This window comes from Saccostrea cucullata, unplaced genomic scaffold (genome assembly GCF_032062105.1).
Source record: "Saccostrea cucullata isolate Sc308-1 unplaced genomic scaffold, CSIRO_AGI_Scuc_v1 ctg965, whole genome shotgun sequence".
NCBI classification, from domain to species: Eukaryota; Metazoa; Mollusca; class Bivalvia; order Ostreida; family Ostreidae; genus Saccostrea; species Saccostrea cuccullata.
In genome coordinates, this window is record NW_026928551.1 from 93,212 (window position 1) to 117,500 (window position 24,289).

Sequence of the window (24,289 nt, forward strand, 5' to 3'; positions counted from 1 at the left end):
TTTCTGCAATTGAAATCCCCTAAATGCAATACAACAATGATCAATATTTTTTTATTCCTCAACTCATATCCATAAAACTATTTATACTATATCCTTGCACAAGTATCAAATCATATCAATATCAATCTATCTGCTTACACATTATTATACCCCCCGCTTGAAAAGCGGGAGGGTATATAGTAATCGTTAATTCCGTCCGTCTGTACCTCTGTCCGTCCGTCCATCCTTCTGTCTGTCCGTCCGTCCGTCTGTTACGCTTTGGGGTACCCATCTCTTATCCGCAACTCCTCTCATACCACTCAATGAAATTTGATGCAACTTTCACAGAATCTTTATTACATATTGCCATTGTGCACCTCCTATTTTACTTTTTGATCCGACACATATTTTGGGTTTCCCGGCCACAGGAAAACATGGACTTTTTCACCAGTTATAACCATATGGGAGGCGGGGGGTATCATTTAGTGAGCTCATCGCTCACAGTACCTCTAGTTTATTGGAAAATAAAGGACAAAAAAAAATATGTTTTAAAAATTCACCAGTATTGAAGAATGAGTTATATATAAGTCTAGTCCTCTTATTTTCAAAACAATTCCTAAGTAGGGTACATTTCGGCATGAAGGGTTCTCATTAATACAAGAAGCAGTGAAATTATTTGAGGCCACTATATCAAAACCTTGGATGCTTCAGGAAGAAAAGGACTGTTTCAAACATTTGAGGTTTTATATGCCAGGAAACCTTTAAAACAAAAGTATCTAATAGGTATAATTAGGTTGCTCAGGTGAACTATTGCTATTTGTTATACCCCCCGCTTGAAAAGTGGGAGGGTATATAGTGATCGGGATTTCCGTCCGTCCGTCCGTCCGTCTGTACGTCCGTCCGTCCGTCTGTTACACTTTATCTCTTATCCGCAACTCCTCTTATACTACTGAGTGAAATTTAATGAAACTTTCACAGAATCTCTATTATATATTGCCATTGTGCACCTCCTATTTTACTTTTTTATTCGACACGTATGTTAGGTTTTCCATAGCAAAACATGGACATTGCCATTACATGTTTACCTATAGAAGCTTCTGGATCATTTCATAGGACGAGTTATTCCTCTTTACACATTACCGTAAAACAATATATAGCAACACATGGACATTATGGGAGGCGGGGGGTATCATTTAGTGAGCTCATTGCTCACAGTACCTCTAGTTTTGGTCTGTCTTCATGTGTCATCTGTTGGACATTAAAATTTGAATATTTTTCAGCTTCTTCACTAGTATCACTGAACCAGATCACTGAACCAATTTTATTCCATTTTGGCATATAGCATCTATGTTTTGCACTGTATTTATTCAGGCTTATGAAGAAGCCAGGAAGAGGCTTGAGATGGAGGCAGAAGATAGGAAGAAGATCATTCCTGAGTTAAGGAAGAAGTCTAGAAGGACTTATCTGGCAAAGAGGAATGTAGACAAGCTAGAGGACCTGGAAGCAGAACTGATGGATGAGGAGTACTTATTTGGAGACACAAAGTAAGACTTGTAGATGAGGAGTACTTATTTGGAGACACAAAGTAAGACTTGTAGACAAGGAGTACTTATTGGGCAACACAAAGTAATGCCCTGTTCACACGGAGAGTTTAATTCCCAGTAAATTAATGCGAAGTAAACTAATGCGAATCAAACTAATGTGAATTAAATTGTGTTCACACGACAGCTAATGCGAAGTAAACTAACGCGAATTAAAATTTTACTTCTGCAGCCCGGCGTTAACACGGCTATTATGACGTCATTTGCAAATCACGTCACCTTCTGCAGAAGCAAATCCATTTGACATAATGTCACAGTGTCTGTACACACATTTTAATGACTAACAAAATTTTCCTTAGTTTTTCACTCAAAAAAAGCACAAGTACCTATAGCTGACCATCGACAGGTGGTATTTGACTAAATTTTGCCATTACGCTTGTGTCAGAATTGAATTCGAATTAGCTTCCCTTTGCGTTCACACAGAGCTAATGCGAAGTTATTCAATGAGCAGTTAACTAATTCCAGTTAAACTAATTCGCATTAAATTCTCCGTGTGAACACTAAGCGAAGCTAATTCGCAGTAACTTTACATTTAATTCGAAATTAAACTCTCCGTGTGAACAGGGCATAAGACTTGTAGACGAGGAGTACTTATTTGGACACACAAAGTAAGACTTGTAGCTCACCAGAGCTAAATCTGCAATATTAAAAAGAGAAACCCCTTTCTAAAGTGCCCAACTTGACTTAGTGCAGTATCAGCTGATATTACATGTTTTAACCAAACTGTTTTAACACTTCAAGCTTTATTGAAATTTTTATTTAAAATGATTTTTCAAAATTTCTTGACAGAAAAACTGTACATATACTGTAAATGTATTACATTTGGCGTGTACAATATTTAGGGGAAATGAAACTTTCAACATGTTAGCGTACATTTGATTTAGCACTATCTGAATGTGCTAGTTGTAAATGTATGATATGCAAGACATTTAGCGATGTACTTGAACTTGCAGACACTGCTTTCTGCCAAAATCGCTAAATAGAATACACTGCTAAATGTAATATTTTACAGTATTTGAAATAGGAGTCTGACTAATGGAAGTTGGTGATCCATACTAGTCTTATACCTGGAACACTACTTTATTCCTTCACAATTTAGAAAATTAAGACTGATTATTGTCGTCTTACTTGATAAATGTCACTTTTAAATTATCTCTAGACTTACAGAAAGAGAAAAAAGAGAAAGAGAATATAAGAAGACAGTCCTATCATTAGCTAAAGATCACCACAAAGCTCGTGAGATAGAGAAGGTGAATCGGTATTATATGCCAAAAGATGACGTAAAGCCGTCCGATAAATATGAGGAAGATCTTACAGAGAAGGGCCCCAATTATGAACAGAAACGCTGGGAAGAGGAGCATGTAGGAGCAGCTATTATGAAGTACGTTCATTTTAATGATATTATCTCTGCTATCATCAGTTTAAGGTGCACTTACCCTCTGATAGGAAACAAAACTCTTACCAAGATTAATATTTCTTTATAATTGTGAAGTAAACAGGTCATTTCTATTAGTGTTTATAAGGTATGCTTACATTTTTTGAAAACAGGTTTGGGGCAAAAGATGCCAAGGCCAAAAGCAAACAAAAGGAATATGACTTTATTATGGATGAGGAAATTGAGTTTGTGCAAGTGTTACAAATGCCAGGGACTAGAAAAGATCAGGTTTGTAATTCTGTAGACACCAAGATGAACATTACATTGTATCTATAGATCGTCAATACACGAGTTTCGAGATTGTAACTCTCCTACGATAGAGGCGCAAAAAGTATACATTTCAGCATGGACGTGGGACAGGTTGTTTCTGTATACAAACGTGCATAAATAAATGAACGATATTTATGACTTTAAAAATTTATTAAATGTGATAGAAAGATAATAATGTTAAGCAGTGATGTATTTGATGAGTTTATCAAGCTCAGCTATGCATATTTACAAATCTACTTTCAATTATAGGGTACTTAAAAACAAAAGAAACGTCGTAGTCTTTAAAAAACGTAATTGATTTTCTTGATTGTGCAAACACTTTCTAAAAAGTTAGTGGGTTTTTTGAAGTTGTAATAAGGAAATAAAAGAATCAATATGTCATTTAGATTGCAGACGTGCAATGATCAGATGCATTGTACCGTATTTATTAGAGGTCCATATCTCTTCCCTTGTCTGAAAAGTCTCACATCCACTGATATTTTCTTTTTTGTTACGTTTTCTTCCCTTTAAAAATGACGCCTTTACATTAATTCGATTATTCTCCAGTTGAAGAGTGCATCCCAACAATCACGTAGTTATGATAAACCAGTATACCTATGATGCAATGTATCCAATATATAAATATCTGTCCCACCTGTTTGTTTACGTGGCAACGAAACTCCCCTCCTCAACGAAAGAGCGCACCAAGGGAGATAATCTCGAAACTTGCGTATTAGATCAGGTTTGAAAAACCAACTGTAATTTAAAAAAGTCTGGGTTTTTTTTGTTGAAATACATTTATCTGTATTTGAAATAAAATGATATAATATTTTATATAACATTTCCCTTCACTTTTGTCAGTTTGACCAAGTAGCAGTTTTGCTTACAGATATTAGCACTGTTTGCTGATTAACCAGCTAACTTTAGGATAGGGCTCTGTAAATCATATAGTGAGAATGCATGCTGTTTAGCTCACCTGAGCCAATTTAAGGCTCAAATGAGCTTTTCTAATCAAAATTTGTCTGTTGTCGTCGTCATCATTGTTTCACATTTTCATCTTCTTTTCAAGAACCACAGGGCCAATTTCAACTAAACTTGCCACGAAGCATTCTTAAGCAATGGGGATTCAACTTTGTTAAAATGAAGAGCAACACCCTCTTCCAAGGGGAGATAATTATGAATTACTGAAATATTAATGGCATCTTTTACAAATAAGAATCACTGGGCCAGTAAAGATGTAACTCATGTAGAAACATCCTCATGTAGAGTTAATTCAAATTTCTTCAAATCATGATCCCTGGGCCTAGAATGGATCCACAATGGGGGATCAAAATTTAACATAGGAATACATAAAAAAATTTTTTTCAATCTCAAGAACCGCTGAGCAAAGAAAGATGAAATTCTTGTAGAAGCATACATCCTTTGATAATATTTATTCAAGTTTATTTATATCATTACTCCTAGGGAGTAGGGTGGGGCCACAATGGGAGATCAAAGTTTAATATAGGAATACATAGGAAAAATCTTTAAAAATCTTCTCAAGAACCACTAGGCCAGGAAAGATGAAACTAATTTAGGGTTATCCTCTGGTAGTGAAGATTCAAGTTTGATCAAATCATGACCCATGGGGGTTGGGTGGGCCCACAATGGGGATCAAAGTTTACCATAAAAATACGTATTAGGAGAAATCTTATAACAATTTTCTTCTCAAGAACAGCAAAGCCATGATTGATCATAGTTATGTGGAAGCATTCTCTGGTAGTGTAGATTAAATTTGTTCAAATCATGATCCTTGGGGGGTAGAGATGGTCCACAATGGGGTTTAAAATTTAGTATAGGAATACATAGGAACAATTTTAAAAATCTGCTTCTTAAGAACCACTAGGCCAGGAAAGATGAAACTCATGTAGAAGCATCCTGTGGTAGTCAAGATTCAAGATGGATCAAGTCATGACACACGAGGGTAGGATGGGGCCACAATAGGGATCAAAGTTCAACATAAGAATACATAGGAGGAATCTTTAAAAATCTTCTCAAGAACAGATTGCAAGAACAGCAAAGCCATGATTGGTCAAAGTTATATGGAAGCACCCTTTGGTAGTGTACATTAAAGTTTGTTCAAATCATGACCCCTGCAGGTAGGGTAGGGCCATTATGGGTGATCAAAGTTTAAAGTAGGATTTCATAGAAAAAATCTTTAAAATTGTTCTTCACAAGAACAGCAAAGCTGTGATTGGTCATATTTATATGAAAGCATCCTCGGGTAGGAGCAGATTCAGGTTTGTTTGAATCATGACCCGCAGGGGTAGTGTGGGGTCACAATGGGTGATCAAGGTTTTTCGTAGGAGAACATGGGAAAAATTCTTAAAATTTTTCACAAGAACAACAAGCTATGATTGGTCATTAATATAAAAGCATCAAAAAAGGTAATGTAGATTTAAATTTGTTCAAATCATGACCAATCAGGAGAATAGAGGAGCCATTAGAGTGGATCATAACAAAGTAATACAAAGCTTATATCAATAAACAATATCATCTTATAAACAGCAAAGCCATAATGTGTCATATTAATTCAAAAGCATCCTTAGAATGTGTAGATTTAAATTTGTTCTAATACCCCTCCGCTCCACTGAACCCACTTTTTATATTTAAACTTTTCAATACTGAACTGATTTTTACTTTTAGCTATCCATTTGTTCAGGTGAGCAATGTGGCCCCTGGGCCTCTTGTTTTGTATAAGGTCACATCAATCAAGGTAAAATATTGTAAGACTCATTACTTTTAGTTCTTGTAATTCAGCAAGAATTTGAAGTATAATCGTATTACCGGGTACAAGGTGACAGATTTCCATGTAAACTATTTTAAGGTATGCACTTTAATGTTGTCCCAACAAGCGTATTTGTCATATTAAGACAGGTCTAGTTTTTATTTTATATGAAATTATTCCAAATTGTTTAGATATCTTTTTTTTTTTTTGGTTTTTGTAGGATGAGGAACTTACAGATGCCCAAAGAAAGAAAATGACTATAGAGGAAACCCAGAAGAGTTTGCCTGTTTATCCTTTCAAACAAGACTTGATTGATGCCATACATGAACACCAAGTCCTCATCATAGAAGGGGAGACTGGATCAGGCAAAACGACACAGATACCCCAGTATCTGCATCAAGCAGTAGGTTTTGTATTTAAACTAGTAAAGGCAGTTTGTAATTGACTACTTGGTTAGAATCATGGTATTCTGTTTAAAATAGTTGTAAGTAGTTGAAAAAAAACTTGAATGTTGAAAATTTAGCATTTATACATCTATTAATAACTTGATTTTAGAAGTTTATGAGGTTCTTTGGATTGAAATTTTGCGGGTAATTGTCTAGTCCGTCTTATATTATTTACTGTTTAAGGACAGATGATAGATGACAGATGATATTTTATTTTCTTTGAGGAGACTTAACATCATGTCACAGGTTTAGAAAAGTGGATAACTCTTAGAATTTTTTCTCCTAAGAACTGGAATATGAAATAGACTTTGAAAATATTAGTAATATTTCAATAAAATATCAAATATAGACAAATCTCACTCAGTAAAGGTTTACAGGTGAAAACAAATTTCAGAATATGTTAGCTTGGTGCTCAAGGTGTAATATAAACTTTAGAAAAATATACCAAGCCAGGTGAATTTTATGAGGTAAAACAAAATGACAAAAAATCAGCAATATCACATAGGCTGATTTTTACCATTTGCTTTTCCTATGTCATGGGGGAATAGGGAAGTTTATTAGAGGAATTATTTTGTAAGCATACTCATACATCTATTACATTAATACTTAAAATTTCGGTTGTCAGGGGTTTACAAAAAATGGCATGAAAATTGGATGTACCCAACCACGTCGTGTGGCTGCCATGTCTGTAGCAGCAAGAGTAGCAGAAGAGATGGGCTTCAAACTTGGTAATGAGGTAAATATCTGTACTCTGTAAGAAAAGGGTGCCACAAATGGATGCAACATTTTTAGCTCACATGATCTATAGACTCAAGTGAATTTCATCTAATATCAAAATTTGTATATTGTAATATGGTATCAGTGACATATTTTTTACTTCATATGTTTAGTTTTTTAGCTCACCTAAACTGAAGGCTCAAGAGAGCTTTTCTGAGTAAAACAAATCTTTGAAAAATTTTAATTTGCAAAACAGACAAACCAGCTTTGGTAGTCTTTATGATATTGAAGCATTCCTTTTTGTGAATGCAAGTTTGATTTGGTCTATACTCCTACGAAGTCACCATGGGGATCAAAATTTTTCATGAGAAAAAAGACAAGGGAAGAAATCTAAAAATCAGTCAAGCATTGTATCCCTTGAGCTTCTTGGTTTAGATATTGAACTCAAATACAAAAAAAAACAGCCTTTCAAAAACATGACTTGATAAACTTAACAGGTAGGCTACAGCATCCGATTTGAAGACTGTACGTCGGAGAGGACCATGATTAAGTACATGACAGATGGTATGCTTCTTCGTGAGTTTTTGGGAGAACCAGATCTGGCAAGTTACAGGTATATGTCACATCTGAAATAGTGATTTTTCTGTCTTCTATATCTGATTCTGTATAATTATGTATACTTAAGGATACAATCTAATAGCTACCCAAGTTATACTGTATAACATGGGTTAGGGGCAGTTAACATTTTATAAACGGCTTTGCTGTTGATAAAAAAGCTCAAAATTTCCGACCCATTTTATACCTGTTTTACTTGTGTAGATATTAAAATCATTCTTTATAATTTGATGTTTTATCATACAGTGTAAACAATACTACAATTTTTCCTTTGAAAACAGCTTCAAATTGAGCATATTAAAACACTTTTGATGCAAGACATAGGGAACTTCATACATGTATGTTTTACAATAGGAATTGCATCTTTTATCCAATAAACCAACATTACATTATATATTCATATTCAAGAAAACTGGTGATTCTCAGTCCCAAAGGTTTACGTTTAGATATATCCTCCATGGAAATAAAGAATCTCAAACTTCATTGAATACTTACAAATACCTGTTGTAGTTGGCCTAAGATTGTTGTAATATAATCATATCTTAGATTGATACTAAATCTCAAGATTTTGAAGGAATCAATTTTTCTTTTTATATTTTGTAATGAGCAAATGTTTCATTCAGATTGTTTGAAAGTGTACTCTTTTATTGGGCAGTGAGCTTTTCTGATAAAATTTTGTCTGTTGCCAGTTGTGTCTGCATTATCCTTAACTTTTTTCATTTTCATCTTTTTCTCCAGAATCACTGAGCAATTTCTACCAAACTTGACCAGGGATTAATCTAGGGCATATTTACTACTGATATTTGGTATTTTTCCCCATGAGAAAATTTCCCCTAAATATTCTTTTTTTTTCTTTTGAAAAAAATTCCCTTTAACAATAATTAAAAATTGAAATGAACAGTAAAAAAATTTCAGAAACTTTGCTATTTTATACACTCTAAATGGTCCTAAAAATGCTGAAATTCAATTGAACCCACCAGCAGGGCTCCCCTGAACCCTGGGGGCCTACAGTGACCCCAAGAACCCTGGATGATTTTCCCAATTTCTCCAGAAAGGGTATGGTTTCCTCCCAAAACCTAGATTTATCCCTGTTGACATAGTTTCGATGGAAGGGTGGGGCTGTATTAATTAATAGTGATGATGCATTAGTGTTGTAGCACTGGAAAGTATAGGGAACAAAAAAAAATTGCTTACAGTGTAATTGGATTTTAATACCGAGTGCTATCTTGCTATTCACTGATTATCATTATATTTCTTATGATTTTGGCCAATATTTCTTCACATATCAGTTTTTGTTTCACATTCAGTGGACCCTTTACAGTTTTTCATTAATATTTGGGGAGGTATACTGAAATAACCATGTCCATCTGTTCATTTTCATATGCCTGTCAGTCTATTCATACAATGATTACCAGACCATAATTTTAGTGGAGAAGCACTGAAAAATTTTTGAAGCAACCGGAGGATGTGTCATATGACTTTAATCTGCCTTTATTTCATTTAATTTAATATGTTTTGTTATTTAAATTTGCTAATTGTTAGCTCACCTGAGCCGAAGGCTCAAGTGAGCTTTTCTGATCAAAATTTGTCCGTTGTCTGTCGGTGTTGTTGTCGTCGTTGTTGTCGGCGTTGTTGTCGTCGTAAACTTTTCACATTTTCATCTTCTTCTCAAGAACCACTGGGCCAATTTCAACCAAACTTGGTACAAAGTATCCTTGGGTGAAGGGGATTCAAGTTTATTCAAATGAAGGGCCAGGCCCTTTTCCAAGGGGAGATAATTATGAATTAGAGAAAAATTAATGGCATTTTTAAAAAATCTTCTTCTCAAGAAATACTGGTCCAGGAAAGATGAAACTCATGTGGAGTCATCCTCAGGTAGTGTAGATTCAAATTTGTTCAAATCATGACCCCCGGGGGTAGGGTGGGGCCAAAATGGCCGATCAAAGTTTTACATAGGAATATATAGGAAAAATCTTTAAAAATCTTCTTCTCAAGTACCACTGGGCCAGGAAAGATGAAACTCATGTGGGATCATCCTCAGGTAGTGTAGATTCAAGTTTGTTCAAATCATGACCCCCAGGGGTAGGGTGGGGCCAAAATGGCCGATCAAAATTTTACATAGGAATATATAGGAAAAAACTTTAAAGATCTTCTTCTCAAGAACCACTTGGCCAGGAAAGATGAAACTCATGTGGGATCATCCTCAGGTAGTGTAGATTCAAGTTTGTTCAAATCATGACCCCCAGGGGTAGGGTGGGGCCAAAATGGCCGATCAAAGTTTTACATAGGAACATATAGGGAAACCTTTTAAATTCTTCTTTTCAAGTACTTCAAAGCCAGGCTTTGTTATATTTATAGGGAATCATCCTCACGTAGTGTAGATTCAAGTTTGTTCAAATCATGACCCCTTGGGGGGATGTAAAATTCAAGTGTGCCCCCCCCCTGTTTACTTTCAGTTCTGATCTGATCTGTGCTTTTTCCTAGCCAATTGCTCAGGTGAGCGATGTGGCCCCTGGGCCTCTTGTTTAGTTTTGTTTTAGATTATTTAAGTTGTTGATTTAATATTTACAGTGTAATGATAATTGATGAGGCACATGAAAGGACCCTTCACACAGATGTATTGTTTGGTTTGGTCAAAGACATTGCCAGATTTAGACCAGATTTAAAGCTCCTCATTTCCAGTGCCACTCTGGATGCAGAAAAATTTTCAGAGGTACACAAATTACCATTTAATGCCCCCTATCAAAAATTTACTATTGTTAAGTATAATTTTATACTATAGTAAATAATTTGCTTACAGGTTCTTTGAAACTTTACATTAGAACTTTTAAAAGATTTCAATACCTTAAAATGTCTTAAATGCAAAGTCCGAAATGTCAAAATTGGAAATAACTTGTGTCTGTACTAATAATATTTCCATTTAATATCAAAATTATGTTTGTATGAATTGAAGAACATAAACTATAACAATCTGAAATTCATAGTAATTATACTTTGATCAATATAGTAAAAACTTTTATACTATAGTAAACTATCATGTACTTATCTGAACAAATCTGATGACCTTGAAAGAAATGAAAGAGTGATAAAATATTCCTTAAACTAGAAATATGTCCTTAGAATATGAATGCCCGGCCCAGGTTTCATTAGTAATGCGACATAAAAATTTTTATTGTTGTGTGAAGATTAATGAAAATATCTTGAATAGTTTCTTAAAAAAAGAGTTTCATACACAAAAATAGTAAAGTCAAAGGTTATTGGGAAGGTCAAGGTAAATTAAAATTGGACATGGTATATTCTTATCAAATGAGGTATCAATGCGTAAGGGTACATAGAAATAACTTGAATAGTTTCTTCAAAGTTGAGATAAACAGTAAGAATGGAAGGACGAAAGATGGACATTACAAACACTACATATTTATGTTTGCCCTGGCCATATTCCTGGTGAGGCATAAAGATGTTAGAGTCTATACCAAGTTATAAATTGTTCTGAAGGTGCTTTAATTGGCCATATGTTAAAAAAACCTGTAGTTTACTTGTATACCCAGTGTACCATTTGTGTCTTGTGTGTTAACAACTGTGATTTCTTTCAGTTCTTTGATGATGCCCCGATTTTCCGTATCCCCGGCAGAAGATTTCCAGTAGATATCTACTACACCAAGGCTCCAGAGGCGGACTACTTGGATGCTGCTGTTGTATCTGTGTTACAAATCCATGTCACACAACCCACAGGGGACATCCTAGTATTCCTAACCGGCCAGGAGGAGATCGAGACAGCTAATGAAATGCTGCAGGTATGCACATCACACCTCAGTATTGACAGGACCTCAATGGTGTCTTAATGTACATCTATTATCATTGCTAAAGGAGCTCAATGTACTGGTGTCTTAATGTACATCTATTATCATTGCTAAAGGAGCTCAATGTACTGGTGTCTTAATGAACATCTACTATCATTGCTAAAGGCGCTCAATGTACTGGTGTCTTAATGTACATCTACTATCATTGCTAAAGGAGCTCAATGTACTGGTGTCTTAATGAACATCTACTATCATTGCTAAAGGAGCTCAATGTACTGGTGTCTTAATGTACATCTACTATCATTGCTAAAGGAGCTCAATGGACTGGTGTCTTAATGTACATCTACTATCATTGCTAAAGGAGCTCAATGTACTGGTGTCTTAATGTACATCTACTATCATTGCTAAAGGAGCTCAATGTACTGGTGTCTTAATGTACATCTACTATCATTGCTAAAGGAGCTCAATGTACTGGTGTCTTAATGAACATCTACTATCATTGCTAAAGGAGCTCAATGTACTGGTGTCTTAATGAACATCTACTATCATTGCTAAAGGAGCTCAATGTACTGGTGTCTTAATGAACATCTACTATCATTGCTAAAGGAGCTCAATGTACTGGTGTCTTAATGTACATCTACTATCATTGCTAAAGGAGCTCAATGTACTGGTGTCTTAATGAACATCTACTATCATTGCTAAAGGAGCTCAATGTACTGGTGTCTTAATGTACATCTACTATCATTGCTAAAGGAGCTCAATGTACTGGTGTCTTAATGAACATCTACTATCATTGCTAAAGGAGCTCAATGTACTGGTGTCTTAATGAACATCTACTATCATTGCTAAAGGAGCTCAATGTACTGGTGTCTTAATGAACATCTACTATCATTGCTAAAGGAGCTCAATGTACTGGTGTCTTAATGTACATCTACTATCATTGCTAAAGGAGCTCAATGTACTGGTGTCTTAATGTACATCTACTATCATTGCTAAAGGAGCTCAATGTACTGGTGTCTTAATGTACATCTATTATCATTGCTTCAATGTATGAACATCTACTATCATTGCTAAAGGAGCTCAATGTACTGGTGTCTTAATGTACATCTACTATCATTGCTAAAGGAGCTCAATGTACTGGTGTCTTAATGTACATCTACTATCATTGCTAAAGGAGCTCAATGTACTGGTGTCTTAATGTACATCTACTATCATTGCTAAAGGAGCTCAATGTACTGGTGTCTTAATGTACATCTACTATCATTGCTAAAGGAGCTCAATGTACTGGTGTCTTAATGTACATCTACTATCATTGCTAAAGGAGCTCAATGTACTGGTGTCTTAATGTACATCTACTATCATTGCTAAAGGAGCTCAATGTACTGGTGTCTTAATGTACATCTACTATCATTGCTAAAGGAGCTCAATGTACTGGTGTCTTAATGTACATCTACTATCATTGCTAAAGGAGCTCAATGTACTGGTGTCTTAATGTACATCTACTACCATTGCTAAAGGAGCTCAATGTACTGGTGTCTTAATGTACATCTACTATCATTGCTAAAGGAGCTCAATGTACTGGTGTCTTAATGTACATCTACTATCATTGCTAAAGGAGCTCAATGTACTGGTGTCTTAATGTACATCTACTATCATTGCTAAAGGAGCTCAATGTTACTGGTGTCTTAATGAACATCTACTATCATTGCTAAAGGAGCTCAATGTACTGGTGTCTTAATGTACATCTACTATCATTGCTAAAGGAGCTCAATGTACTGGTGTCTTAATGTACATCTACTATCATTGCTAAAGGAGCTCAATGTACTGGTGTCTTAATGTACATCTACTACCATTGCTAAAGGAGCTCAATGTACTGGTGTCTTAATGTACATCTACTATCATTGCTAAAGGAGCTCAATGTTACTGGTGTCTTAATGTACATCTACTACCATTGCTAAAGGAGCTCAATGTACTGGTGTATGTACATCTACTATCATTGCTAAAGGACTCAATGTACTGGTGTCTTAATGTACATCTACTACCATTGCTAAAGGAGCTCAATGTACTGGTGTCTTAATGTACATCTACTACCATTGCTAAAGGAGCTCAATGTACTGGTGTCTTAATGTACATCTACTATCATTGCTAAAGGAGCTCAATGTACTGGTGTCTTAATGTACATCTACTACCATTGCTAAAGGAGCTCAATGTACTGGTGTCTTAATGTACATCTACTATCATTGCTAAAGGAGCTCAATGTACTGGTGTCTTAATGTACATCTACTATCATTGCTAAAGGAGCTCAATGTACTGGTGTCTTAATGTACATCTACTATCATTGCTAAAGGAGCTCAATGTACTGGTGTCTTAATGTACATCTACTACCATTGCTAAAGGAGCTCAATGTACTGGTGTCTTAATGTACATCTACTATCATTGCTAAAGGAGCTCAATGTACTGGTGTCTTAATGTACATCTACTATCATTGCTAAAGGAGCTCAATGTACTGGTGTCTTAATGTACATCTACTATCATTGCTAAAGGAGCTCAATGTACTGGTGTCTTAATGAACATCTACTATCATTGCTAAAGGAGCTCAATGTACTGGTGTCTTAATGTACATCTACTATCATTGCTAAAGGAGCTCAATGTACTGGTGTGTACATCTACTCATTGCTAAAATCAACACTGGTGTCTTAATGTACATCTACTATCATTGCTAAAGGAGCTCAATGTACTGGTGTCTTAATGTACATCTACTATCATTGCTAAATGAGCTCAATGTTACTGGTGTCTTAATGTACATCTACTATCATTGCTAAAGGAGCTCAATGTACTGGTGTCTTAATGTACATCTACTATCATTGCTAAAGGCGCTCAATGTACTGGTGTCTTAATGTACATCTACTATCATTGCTAAAGGAGCTCAATGTACTGGTGTCTTAATGTACATCTACTATCATTGCTAAAGGAGCTCAATGTACTGGTGTCTTAATGTACATCTACTATCATTGCTAAAGGAGCTCAATGTACTGGTGTCTTAATGAACATCTACTATCATTGCTAAAGGAGCTCAATGTACTGGTGTCTTAATGTACATCTACTATCATTGCTAAAGGAGCTCAAGTACTGGTGTCTTAATGTACATCTACTATCATTGCTAAAGGAGCTCAATGTACTGGTGTCTTAATGTACATCTACTATCATTGCTAAAGGAGCTCAATGTACTGGTGTCTTAATGTACATCTACTATCATTGCTAAAGGAGCTCAATGTACTGGTGTCTTAATGTACATCTACTATCATTGCTAAAGGAGCTCAATGTACTGGTGTCTTAATGTACATCTACTATCATTGCTAAAGGAGCTCAATGTACTGGTGTCTTAATGTACATCTACTATCATTGCTAAAGGCGCTCAATGTACTGGTGTCTTAATGTACATCTACTATCATTGCTAAAGGAGCTCAATGTACTGGTGTCTTAATGTACATCTACTATCATTGCTAAAGGAGCTCAATGTACTGGTGTCTTAATGTACATCTACTATCATTGCTAAAGGAGCTTAATGAACATCTACTATCATTGCTAAAGGAGCTCAATGTACTGGTGTCTTAATGAACATCTACTATCATTGCTAAAGGAGCTCAATGTACTGGTGTCTTAATGTACATCTACTACCATTGCTAAAGGAGCTCAATGTACTGGTGTCTTAATGTACATCTACTATCATTGCTAAAGGAGCTCAATGTACTGGTGTCTTAATGTACATCTACTATCATTGCTAAAGGAGCTCAATGTACTGGTGTCTTAATGAACATCTACTATCATTGCTAAAGGAGCTCAATGTACTGGTGTCTTAATGAACATCTACTATCATTCTAATATCATTGCTAAAGGCGCTCAAGCACTGGTGTCTTAATGTACATCTACTATCATTGCTAAAGGAGCTCAATGTACTGGTGTCTTAATGAACATCTACTATCATTGCTAAAGGAGCTCAATGTACTGGTGTCTTAATGTACATCTACTATCATTGCTAAAGGCGCTCAAGCACTGGTGTCTTAATGTACATCTACTATCATTGCTAAAGGAGCTCAATGTACTGGTGTCTTAATGAACATCTACTATCATTGCTAAAGGAGCTCAATGTACTGGTGTCTTAATGTACATCTACTATCATTGCTAAAGGAGCTCAATGTACTGGTGTCTTAATGTACATCTACTATCATTGCTAAAGGCGCTCAAGCACTGGTGTCTTAATGTACATCTACTATCATTGCTAAAGGAGCTCAATGTACTGGTGTCTTAATGTACATCTACTATCATTGCTAAAGGCGCTCAAGCACTGATGTCTTAATGTACATCTACTATCATTGCTAAAGGAGCTCAATGTACTGGTGTCTTAATGTACATCTACTATCATTGCTAAAGGAGCTCAATGTTACTGGTGTCTTAATGTACATCTACTATCATTGCTAAAGAGGAGGACTTTCATTTTGTAAAAGAAATATTTTATTCAAACTTTCAAACTCCACAAAGTATTGTTATTCATTTAAGCTGTGTATATTATTAAATTTCTGTGCTCATTTCACACTATTTACACAGGAAAGAACCAAGAAGCTGGGAAGTAAAATAAAGGAATTAATCATTCTTCCTATTTATGCCAACCTTCCGTCTGACATGCAAGCCAAGATATTCGAACCTACTCCTCCAGGTGGAAGAAAGGTGTGTATCAAGATTACTGTAAAAGTACTTATTTAATGGTAATTATGTTTAAGCACCTTTTATGCTGTTTCTTGTTTGATAATATTTAAGAAATAAGGTATCATTTTTAAACATCTTTCGGGAAATAAATACTGGTTGGTCATGAGATCAAATTCCATGAAGCCCGAAGGGTTACCAACCCGTATTTATAGCCCCATAGATGTTTTAAAATTATACCTTATTACTTATATTTACATTTGTGACTTACTCATATTTTATATTTGCCTGATTATGACTTTTAATGCACAAAATGTTTTATTTTTTAAACCCAGCGGCATGTTTGTAATCCATTGATTGTGCGTTGTACCTTATTGATGTCACAGAGAAATTATGTTGAACGTTTACGACATTCAAGGAACCTGTATTTATACAGTTATAGATACACATTGCTTTCAGTAGTGTTATATGAAGAGAAACATTTGCAATTGTTAATATATAAATATAATGATGCCATATAGCATCTATGGGTGAAGGGGAAGAAAATTTGTAAATTTCATAGCCCCCACTCTGTGAAGGGTGGGAATAAATCCATAGAAAATAATGCAATCTTTAAAGATTTTCTTTCCTTCTAAACATTAAACACTCAAACCATTGATGTGATTATAATAAGTTTGAGACCTCTTGAAAAAATCATGATCAGAGAGTGCACTGATATTATTTTTCTTCACTGAAAGTACTCATGCTATTCCACCTGTTTACCTTAAAATTCAAGAACATTGCAATTTCATAAAGCCAGTTCTCCAAGACCTGGACTTTTAGGAGAAAATTGTGGATTTAGGTGTTAAGGCAGTGATCTATTGATTACTTAGTAAAAAATTCATTAATTCTTTGAAAATCTCTACTCAGGGTTGTATTTTACTCACACCTTCCTTGGGCCTTTTGTTAGAAAAACTGACATTCTGCATGTGAATGAAAATCTTGAAATAATCATTACTTACAGGTAGTTTTGGCCACAAACATTGCTGAGACTTCTCTCACAATAGATGGAATAAAGTATGTGATTGATCCAGGGTTTTGCAAACAGAATAGCTATAATGCCAGAACAGGAATGGAATCACTGATAGTTACCCCAATATCCAAGGTTACAATATTTTATCAAACAACCTTTCAATTATTTTTCTCCTTCAAATTTATCATAATGAAACAGGTTATTTCAAAAGATAAACTGATACGATATTTATATTTTTGTTAAAAGTTTGTTTTACTGAAGTCTATTGATGATTCCAGGCCTCATCTAATCAAAGAGCAGGAAGAGCTGGTCGAGTTTCAGCAGGGAAGTGCTTCAGGTTATACACAGCCTGGGCATACAAACATGAATTAGAGGACAATACTGTGCCAGAAATTCAGAGGACTAACCTGGGAAATGTTGTGTTACTACTGAAGAGTTTGGGGATCAATGACTTAATTCACTTTGATTTCATGGATCCCCCTCCACACGAGACTTTGGTGTTAGCACTGGAGCAGTTGTATGCACTTGGTGCCCTGAACCATCGAGGGGAATTGACTAAACTAGGAAGAAAGATGGCAGAATATCCTGTTGATCCCATGTTGTCTAAATGTATTTTAGCCTCAGAGCAGTAAGTATATTAATAATCCCAATAAGTTCAAGTTTTCCCGCCATTTTAGCATATTTTGTATAAAACTGATTATTTTTAAGCAGCTATGCAAGACTATTTACTGACAGAAAAATGTTCAAGCTGCGTTTTATGTTTCCCATAAGAAATAAATGATACCCCCACCTCCCATATAAATATAATGGCAGTGTCTATGTTTTGCTATGGGAAACCTAAAATATGTGTCGGATCAAAAAGTAAAATAGGAGGTGAACAATGGCAATATGTAATAAAGGATCTGTGAAAGTTTCATCAAATTTCATTCAGTGGTATGAGAGGAGTTGTGGATAAGAGATGGGAACCCCAATGGGTAATAGAAGGATGGACTGATGGACACAGAGACAGATAACGATTGCTATATACCCTCCCGCTTTTCAAGCGGAGGGTATAAAAATGTCAAGAAAAAGCCCATTTTTGTCTTATTTTTGTTAATTTCAAAAATAGTGCCCTTTCTGACATCATTTTAAGCCTGTAAAAGCCATGACAATTTGCATAAAAATAAGAAAATTTAGAAATTAACATATTTTCTGACCTTCCTTTGACCTCTGTTTATCCAAAAACTTTGAACAAATACACTTTTTGTGGCAGGGGTGACTACATGTCTTTATTGGTAAACTGTTGCATCATTCTAAAAGACACTCCAAACAAGGGGCCTAAAAGGGGTCTTAGCGCATCTTGTCCTTTGTCTAATTTAGGGTGGGGCCACAATGAGAGTTCTACAACAAAATACATAGGGAAAACATTTTTTTGAATTCTTCCACCCAAGAACAGCGAAGCCATGATTAGTAATATGATTAGCAAAATTTGGTCAAATTTAGGGTGGGGGTACAATGAGCAATCTGAATTTTACACGATACATATCAGGTAGGGTAAAAATCTTTAGAATTCTGCTCAAGGACAGTTTAATGATACTTTGAAGGAGTGCATCATTTGAAGAAAAAATGCCCTTTTTTAAGGATGCACATATGGTTTTCCTTATGTAGAAATATACTTGTATCCCACAATCATTAAATTTTGTTCTTTAGAGTATATTCAGTCAGGGAAAAATAACTAAAAACTACTGGTATTAGTAATGATTAATTATTATGTATTTATATTCCAGATACAAGTGTTCAAAAGAAATCTTGACTATTTGTGCCATGTTATCTGTGAACAATGCTGTGTTTTATCGACCCAAAGACAAAGTGGTACATGCAGACACAGCTAGGGTTAACTTCTTTCGCCCAGGGGGTGATCACTTGACTTTGTTAAATGTGTATGATCAGTGGGAAGAGACCGCTTTCTCTACTCAGTGGTGTTATGAAAACTTTATTCAGCATCGCTCTATGAAAAGGGCCAGAGACATCAGGGACCAACTGGAAGGACTCATGGAAAGAGTAGAAATAGAGGTCACTTCCAATCCGGGGGATTCAGTGGCCATTAGAAAGGTAAGTAGTGCATTCACTTCTATTTACACTCAAAAATAAGTGGAGATTGGCATTTTATCAAAGATCTACTAAATCAGATGTGTTATAATAATGACAAGAGAGCAAAAATTTGATTCATGCTTAGCCTAAGGAAGTAAATGTACTTCACAGCATTTGGTTGATGTGTATTTTATATCCATTAATAAACATTTTATATGATAGGCCATAACAGCAGGATATTTTTACCACACTGCTCGATTAGACAAGGGAGGTAATTATAAGACTGTCAAACATCACCAGACAGTAATGGTTCACCCCAACAGTAGTATGTATGAAGATCGTCCAAAGTGGCTCATCTATCATGAACTAGTGTTTACAACCAAAGAATTCATGAGACAGGTAAGAACCAGAGTACAAATAAAATGCTCAGGAATTCAGATTCATGTGTATCTATAATGCACAAAACATATTGCTCAAGATGTACTGTTGAAGATCAATATTTTTCTCTTAAGGTGATTGAAATTGAGAATTCTTGGTTACTGGAGGTTGCACCTCACTATTACAAGCAGAAAGAATTGGAGGACACATCAAAGAGGAAAATGCCGAAAGGGGCAGGAAAATCTAGGGAGGAGATGACCAGAACCTACTGAAAACTAAAATACCTGTAGCACTGATGACTGATGCCAAAATTCTGAAAATTTACATATTGTAAATACTGTACATACTATTATTTAGAGAGAGAGAGAGAGAGAGAGTGAGCACTTATATTTCTGTTTAAAATGAAGAGAGAATATTTGCAGAAAAAACAGAATTTCTTTTTTAGCTCACCTGAGCTGAAAACTCGAGTGAGCTTTTCTGATCACCTGCTGTCCTTCCGTCTGTCTGTCAAGTTGTCTGTCCATCTGTAAACTTTTCACATTTTCAACTTCTTCTTAAGAACCACTTGGCCAATTTTAACAATACTTGCATTGGTACAAAACTTCCTTGCATGAAGAGGAGTTTAAATTGTTAAAATGAAGGACCAAGCCTTTTTCCAAGGTGAGATAATCAAGAAAAGACAAAAATAGAGTGGGGTCATTAAAAAATCTTCTCAAGAACCACTGGGCCAGAAAATCTGAACCATATGTGAAAGCATCCTGGGGTAGTGAAGATTCTAAATTGTTCAAATCATGACCCCTTGTGGTAGGGCAGAGCCACAATAGGGAATTCAGTTTTTACATTGAAATGTATAGGAAAAAATATTTAAAAATCTTCTTCTCAAGAACCACTGGGCCATCTTCGCTAGCCAAGGGTTTCCGATCCGAAATCTATTCTACAACCCTTGGCAGATTTAGCTGAAAATTTTAGAACTCGCGCAAACGAATTTGATTGGCTGCGAAGTCCGAGTCTACGCAAGGTTTTTACTAATCGACGATTTTCGGCTGAATTAAAGTATGTTCGTGTTTTATGCAAAATAAGAGTAATATTTACAAGGGATGAAAGTTAGGACGTGATATATGCTTAAAAAACAAGGGATTAATTAATTTGAATTTTTTTCTTTTAATTATATATGTTTTCAAGAATTATTGAAAGGACCACATAAGTCCGTGTTCCGCATTTTAGGTGCATCAATTTAAGCCAATCAAATGTCACGGCTCATTGATAATAATTGATACCGCAACAAGTAGAAAGTGGGGTCAAACTCTTGACTAAAAATCCACGACGAACAATATTTTCTACCACTTTTGAGGTGTGTCTACTGCCCACAGCTGTGTGAAGTTGTTTGGATATATTCCACATCAAATTGCATGGAGGTCGCCATATTGTTTAAACGTCATATTGATCTACGTATGTTACAGCTATTTTCATTGGACAGATATTAAAGAGCTTCAAGGGACTTAACTCATTTACGGCGATAGGCGGCGCAATCAAAGTTCCCGTTTGATAGGTCTAAATCTGCCAAGGGTTGTAGAGTAGATTTCGGATCGGAAACCCTTGGCTAGCGAAGATGCCACTGGGCATGAAAAGGTGAAACATATGTGGAAGCATCCTGGGGTAGTGTATGTTCTAAGTTAGCCAAATCATGACCCTGGGGTAGGGCAGGGTCACAATGGGCATTACACTGGGGGAATTCTGGTAAAGAACAGCATGGCCATAGTTACTCAGGTGAGCAATGTGGCCCATGGGCCTCTTGTTTTTGCAAACAACTGAGAAAAGGTCTATTAAACTTATTTATGACTATGAGAGAGAGAGAGAAAGAGAGGGAGAGTAAGGAAACATTTACTTAAGGAATCACTACCTAATTTGTTGGGTATATACCAGGACATCAACTATGGCAACTTGGGATCATTTGCATATTGGGCAAAGCATAAATTATTTCACATTTCCAATTGTCGTTGATTTTCCTAGCATAGCTAACAAACTAGACATTGATTCCTTATACATGTATTAACATTTATATGTGAAATAAAATTGTAAATATGAGTTTTTGATTCATCAATATATTTACAAAATAAACATTTGTAATTTTATATAGATGTTAATTCAAGGGTAACCAGGAAATCCATGATTATTGGTTCTCCGTGAACAATGATAATTCCACAGAACTTTTGACTGTATTTACAGAGAAAAAGAGAGATCATTTTCAGTGTTAAATTACTTGTAAGTTTTATGAAAGAGGTTACTAAGGATAGTTTTATACCTGATTTTTAGGTCACCTGAGTAAACTCAGGTGACCTATTGCTATCTGTTTTCGTCCGTCGCCATGCGTTGTGCGTCGTCCGTTAACATTTGAACATTTTCAGCTTCTTCTCTGCAACCACTGACCCAATTTCAACCAAATTTGGCACAAAGCATCTATGGGTGAAGGGGAACAAAAATTGTGAATTTCATGGTCCCTGCCCCCCTGGGGCCTGGGGGGTGGGGCAAAAACCACTAAAATTAATGCAATCTTTAAAAATCTTCTTTACTCCTGGACATCAAGCAGTCAAACTGTTTGCATGATTGTAATCAGCATTGAGTCCTCTACCAAAATTGTGAAATTCATGGCCCTGGGGTCAGGGGTTCTATTGCTAGATTGGGGCTAAATAAGTAAATAGTGAACATGCATTATTTCTTTGAAAATCTTCTTCTCTGCTCCTGGGTATTAAATAAACTAACTAAGTGCATAGTTATGATGAGCAAGAGTGCCTCTACCAAAATTGTGAATTTTATGGCCCCAGGGTCAGGGTTCGGGTGTTAGGGCGGGGCTCTATAGATTATATAGTGAAAATTCATGAATTCTTTGAAAATCTTCTTCTCTGCTCCTGGGTATTAAATAAACTAACTAAGTGCATAGTTATGATGAACAAGAGTGCCTCTACCAAAATTGTGAATTTTATGGCCCTAGGGTGTTCTGGTGTTAGGGCGGGGCTCTATTGATTATATACTGAAAATACATGAAGTTTATGAAAATCTTTTTCTCTGCTCCTGGGTATTAAATAAACTAACTAAGTGCATAGTTATGATGAGCAAGAGTATCTCTACCAAAATTGTGAATTTAATGGCCCCAGGGTCAGGGGTTCTGGTGCTAGGGTGGGGCTCTATAGATTATATAGTGAAATTACATGAATTCTTTGAAAATCTTCTTCTCTGCTCCTTGGTATTAAATAAACTAGCTAAGTGCATGGTTATGATGAGCAAGAGTGCCTCTACCAAAATTATGAATTTTATGGCCCCAGGGTCAGGGGTTCTGGTGTTAGGGTGGGGCTCTATTGATTATATAGTGAAAATACATGAATTCTTTGAAAATCTTCTTCTCTGCTTCTGGGTATTAAATAAACTAACTAAGTGCATAGTTATGATGTGCAAGAGTGCCTCTACCAAAATTGTGAATTTTATGGCCCCAGGGTCAGGGTTCGGGTGTTAGGGCGGGGCTCTATTGATTCTATAATGAAAATACATGAATTCTTTGAAAAAATTTCTTTTCTCCTCCTAGGAATTAAATAAACTAAGTACATAGTTATGATGAGCAAGAATACCTCTTCCAAAATTTTGATTTTATGGCCCTAGGGTCAGGGGTTCTAGTGATAGGGCGGGGCTCTATTGATTATATAGTGAAAATACATTAAATCTTTGAAAATTTTCTTCTCTGCTCTTGGGTATTAAGCAGATGAACTACCTATGTAGTTATGATGAGCAAGGACCCTAATCTTCCAGAATTGTGAATTTCAAGGCCCCAGGGTCAGGGGTACCAAAGGGGGGGGGGGGGGTGTACTGAAACTGGATGAATTGTTTGAGATCTCCTCCTTGGTATTAATCAAATATTTTTGAAAAGAAAGGGTGCCTTTTCAAAAATTGTGCGATGTGTGGATCTAGGCCTAAGGGTCAGGGGTTCATGTGTGATAGGGGTATTACTGATTATTGCTGAATATTACTGATTACTTGAAATGCATTTTTTGTTCCCCCACCCTGCCTATGGGTACTAAGTAAACAAACTAAGCAACTGCTAAGTGTATTGTTATGATGATCAATGGTGCCTCTTTCAAAATTGTGAAAACCATAGCATCTGGCTTAAAACATGAATCAAATTAAATCACTGGAAAGTTGTTGTATAATGCTCAGGTGACCTATAAGGCCCATGGGCCTCTTGTTTAAATAAAAACAAGATGTGTTTGTGAAACACTGAGGCAACATAGCAAAGAGTAAACTTTTCTTAAATGCAAATTCAATATATTGGTACCAACAGCAGGGTATTCTCACTGGAAATACAATTGTGAAATATGAAAGTAGGCCAAGGTTAAAGTTTTTTTTCATGAGTACAATTATCTTCAAGGTCAAGGTCATTGGTATCAATGAAAGGTCTTGCCACAGAAAATATATTTGTAAAGTATGGAAGCCCTAGCCCTAACCGTTCAGAAGTTATGACAAGGTTAAAAAA

At 35.8% G+C, this 24,289-nt stretch overlaps 1 protein-coding gene across 1 annotated transcript in view; it reads left to right on the plus strand.

Annotated features, from left to right (window-relative positions):
* The window catches only part of LOC134277931 (pre-mRNA-splicing factor ATP-dependent RNA helicase DHX16-like), a 41,176-nt gene extending 19,274 nt beyond the window's left edge, over window positions 1–21,902 (plus strand). Inside the window, exons 5-18 of the mRNA XM_062760230.1 lie at window positions 1,351–1,523; window positions 2,740–2,961; window positions 3,129–3,243; window positions 6,252–6,434; window positions 7,103–7,213; window positions 7,692–7,807; window positions 10,381–10,522; window positions 11,403–11,603; window positions 16,215–16,334; window positions 17,314–17,454; window positions 17,601–17,950; window positions 19,089–19,413; window positions 19,615–19,791; window positions 19,905–21,902. Coding sequence (XP_062616214.1) covers window positions 1,351–1,523; window positions 2,740–2,961; window positions 3,129–3,243; window positions 6,252–6,434; window positions 7,103–7,213; window positions 7,692–7,807; window positions 10,381–10,522; window positions 11,403–11,603; window positions 16,215–16,334; window positions 17,314–17,454; window positions 17,601–17,950; window positions 19,089–19,413; window positions 19,615–19,791; window positions 19,905–20,042 — 2,514 coding nt within the window. The 3' untranslated portion in view covers window positions 20,043–21,902. The remainder of the gene's footprint in view (window positions 1–1,350; window positions 1,524–2,739; window positions 2,962–3,128; window positions 3,244–6,251; window positions 6,435–7,102; window positions 7,214–7,691; window positions 7,808–10,380; window positions 10,523–11,402; window positions 11,604–16,214; window positions 16,335–17,313; window positions 17,455–17,600; window positions 17,951–19,088; window positions 19,414–19,614; window positions 19,792–19,904) is intronic.
* Window positions 21,903–24,289: the final 2,387 nt, after the last annotated feature.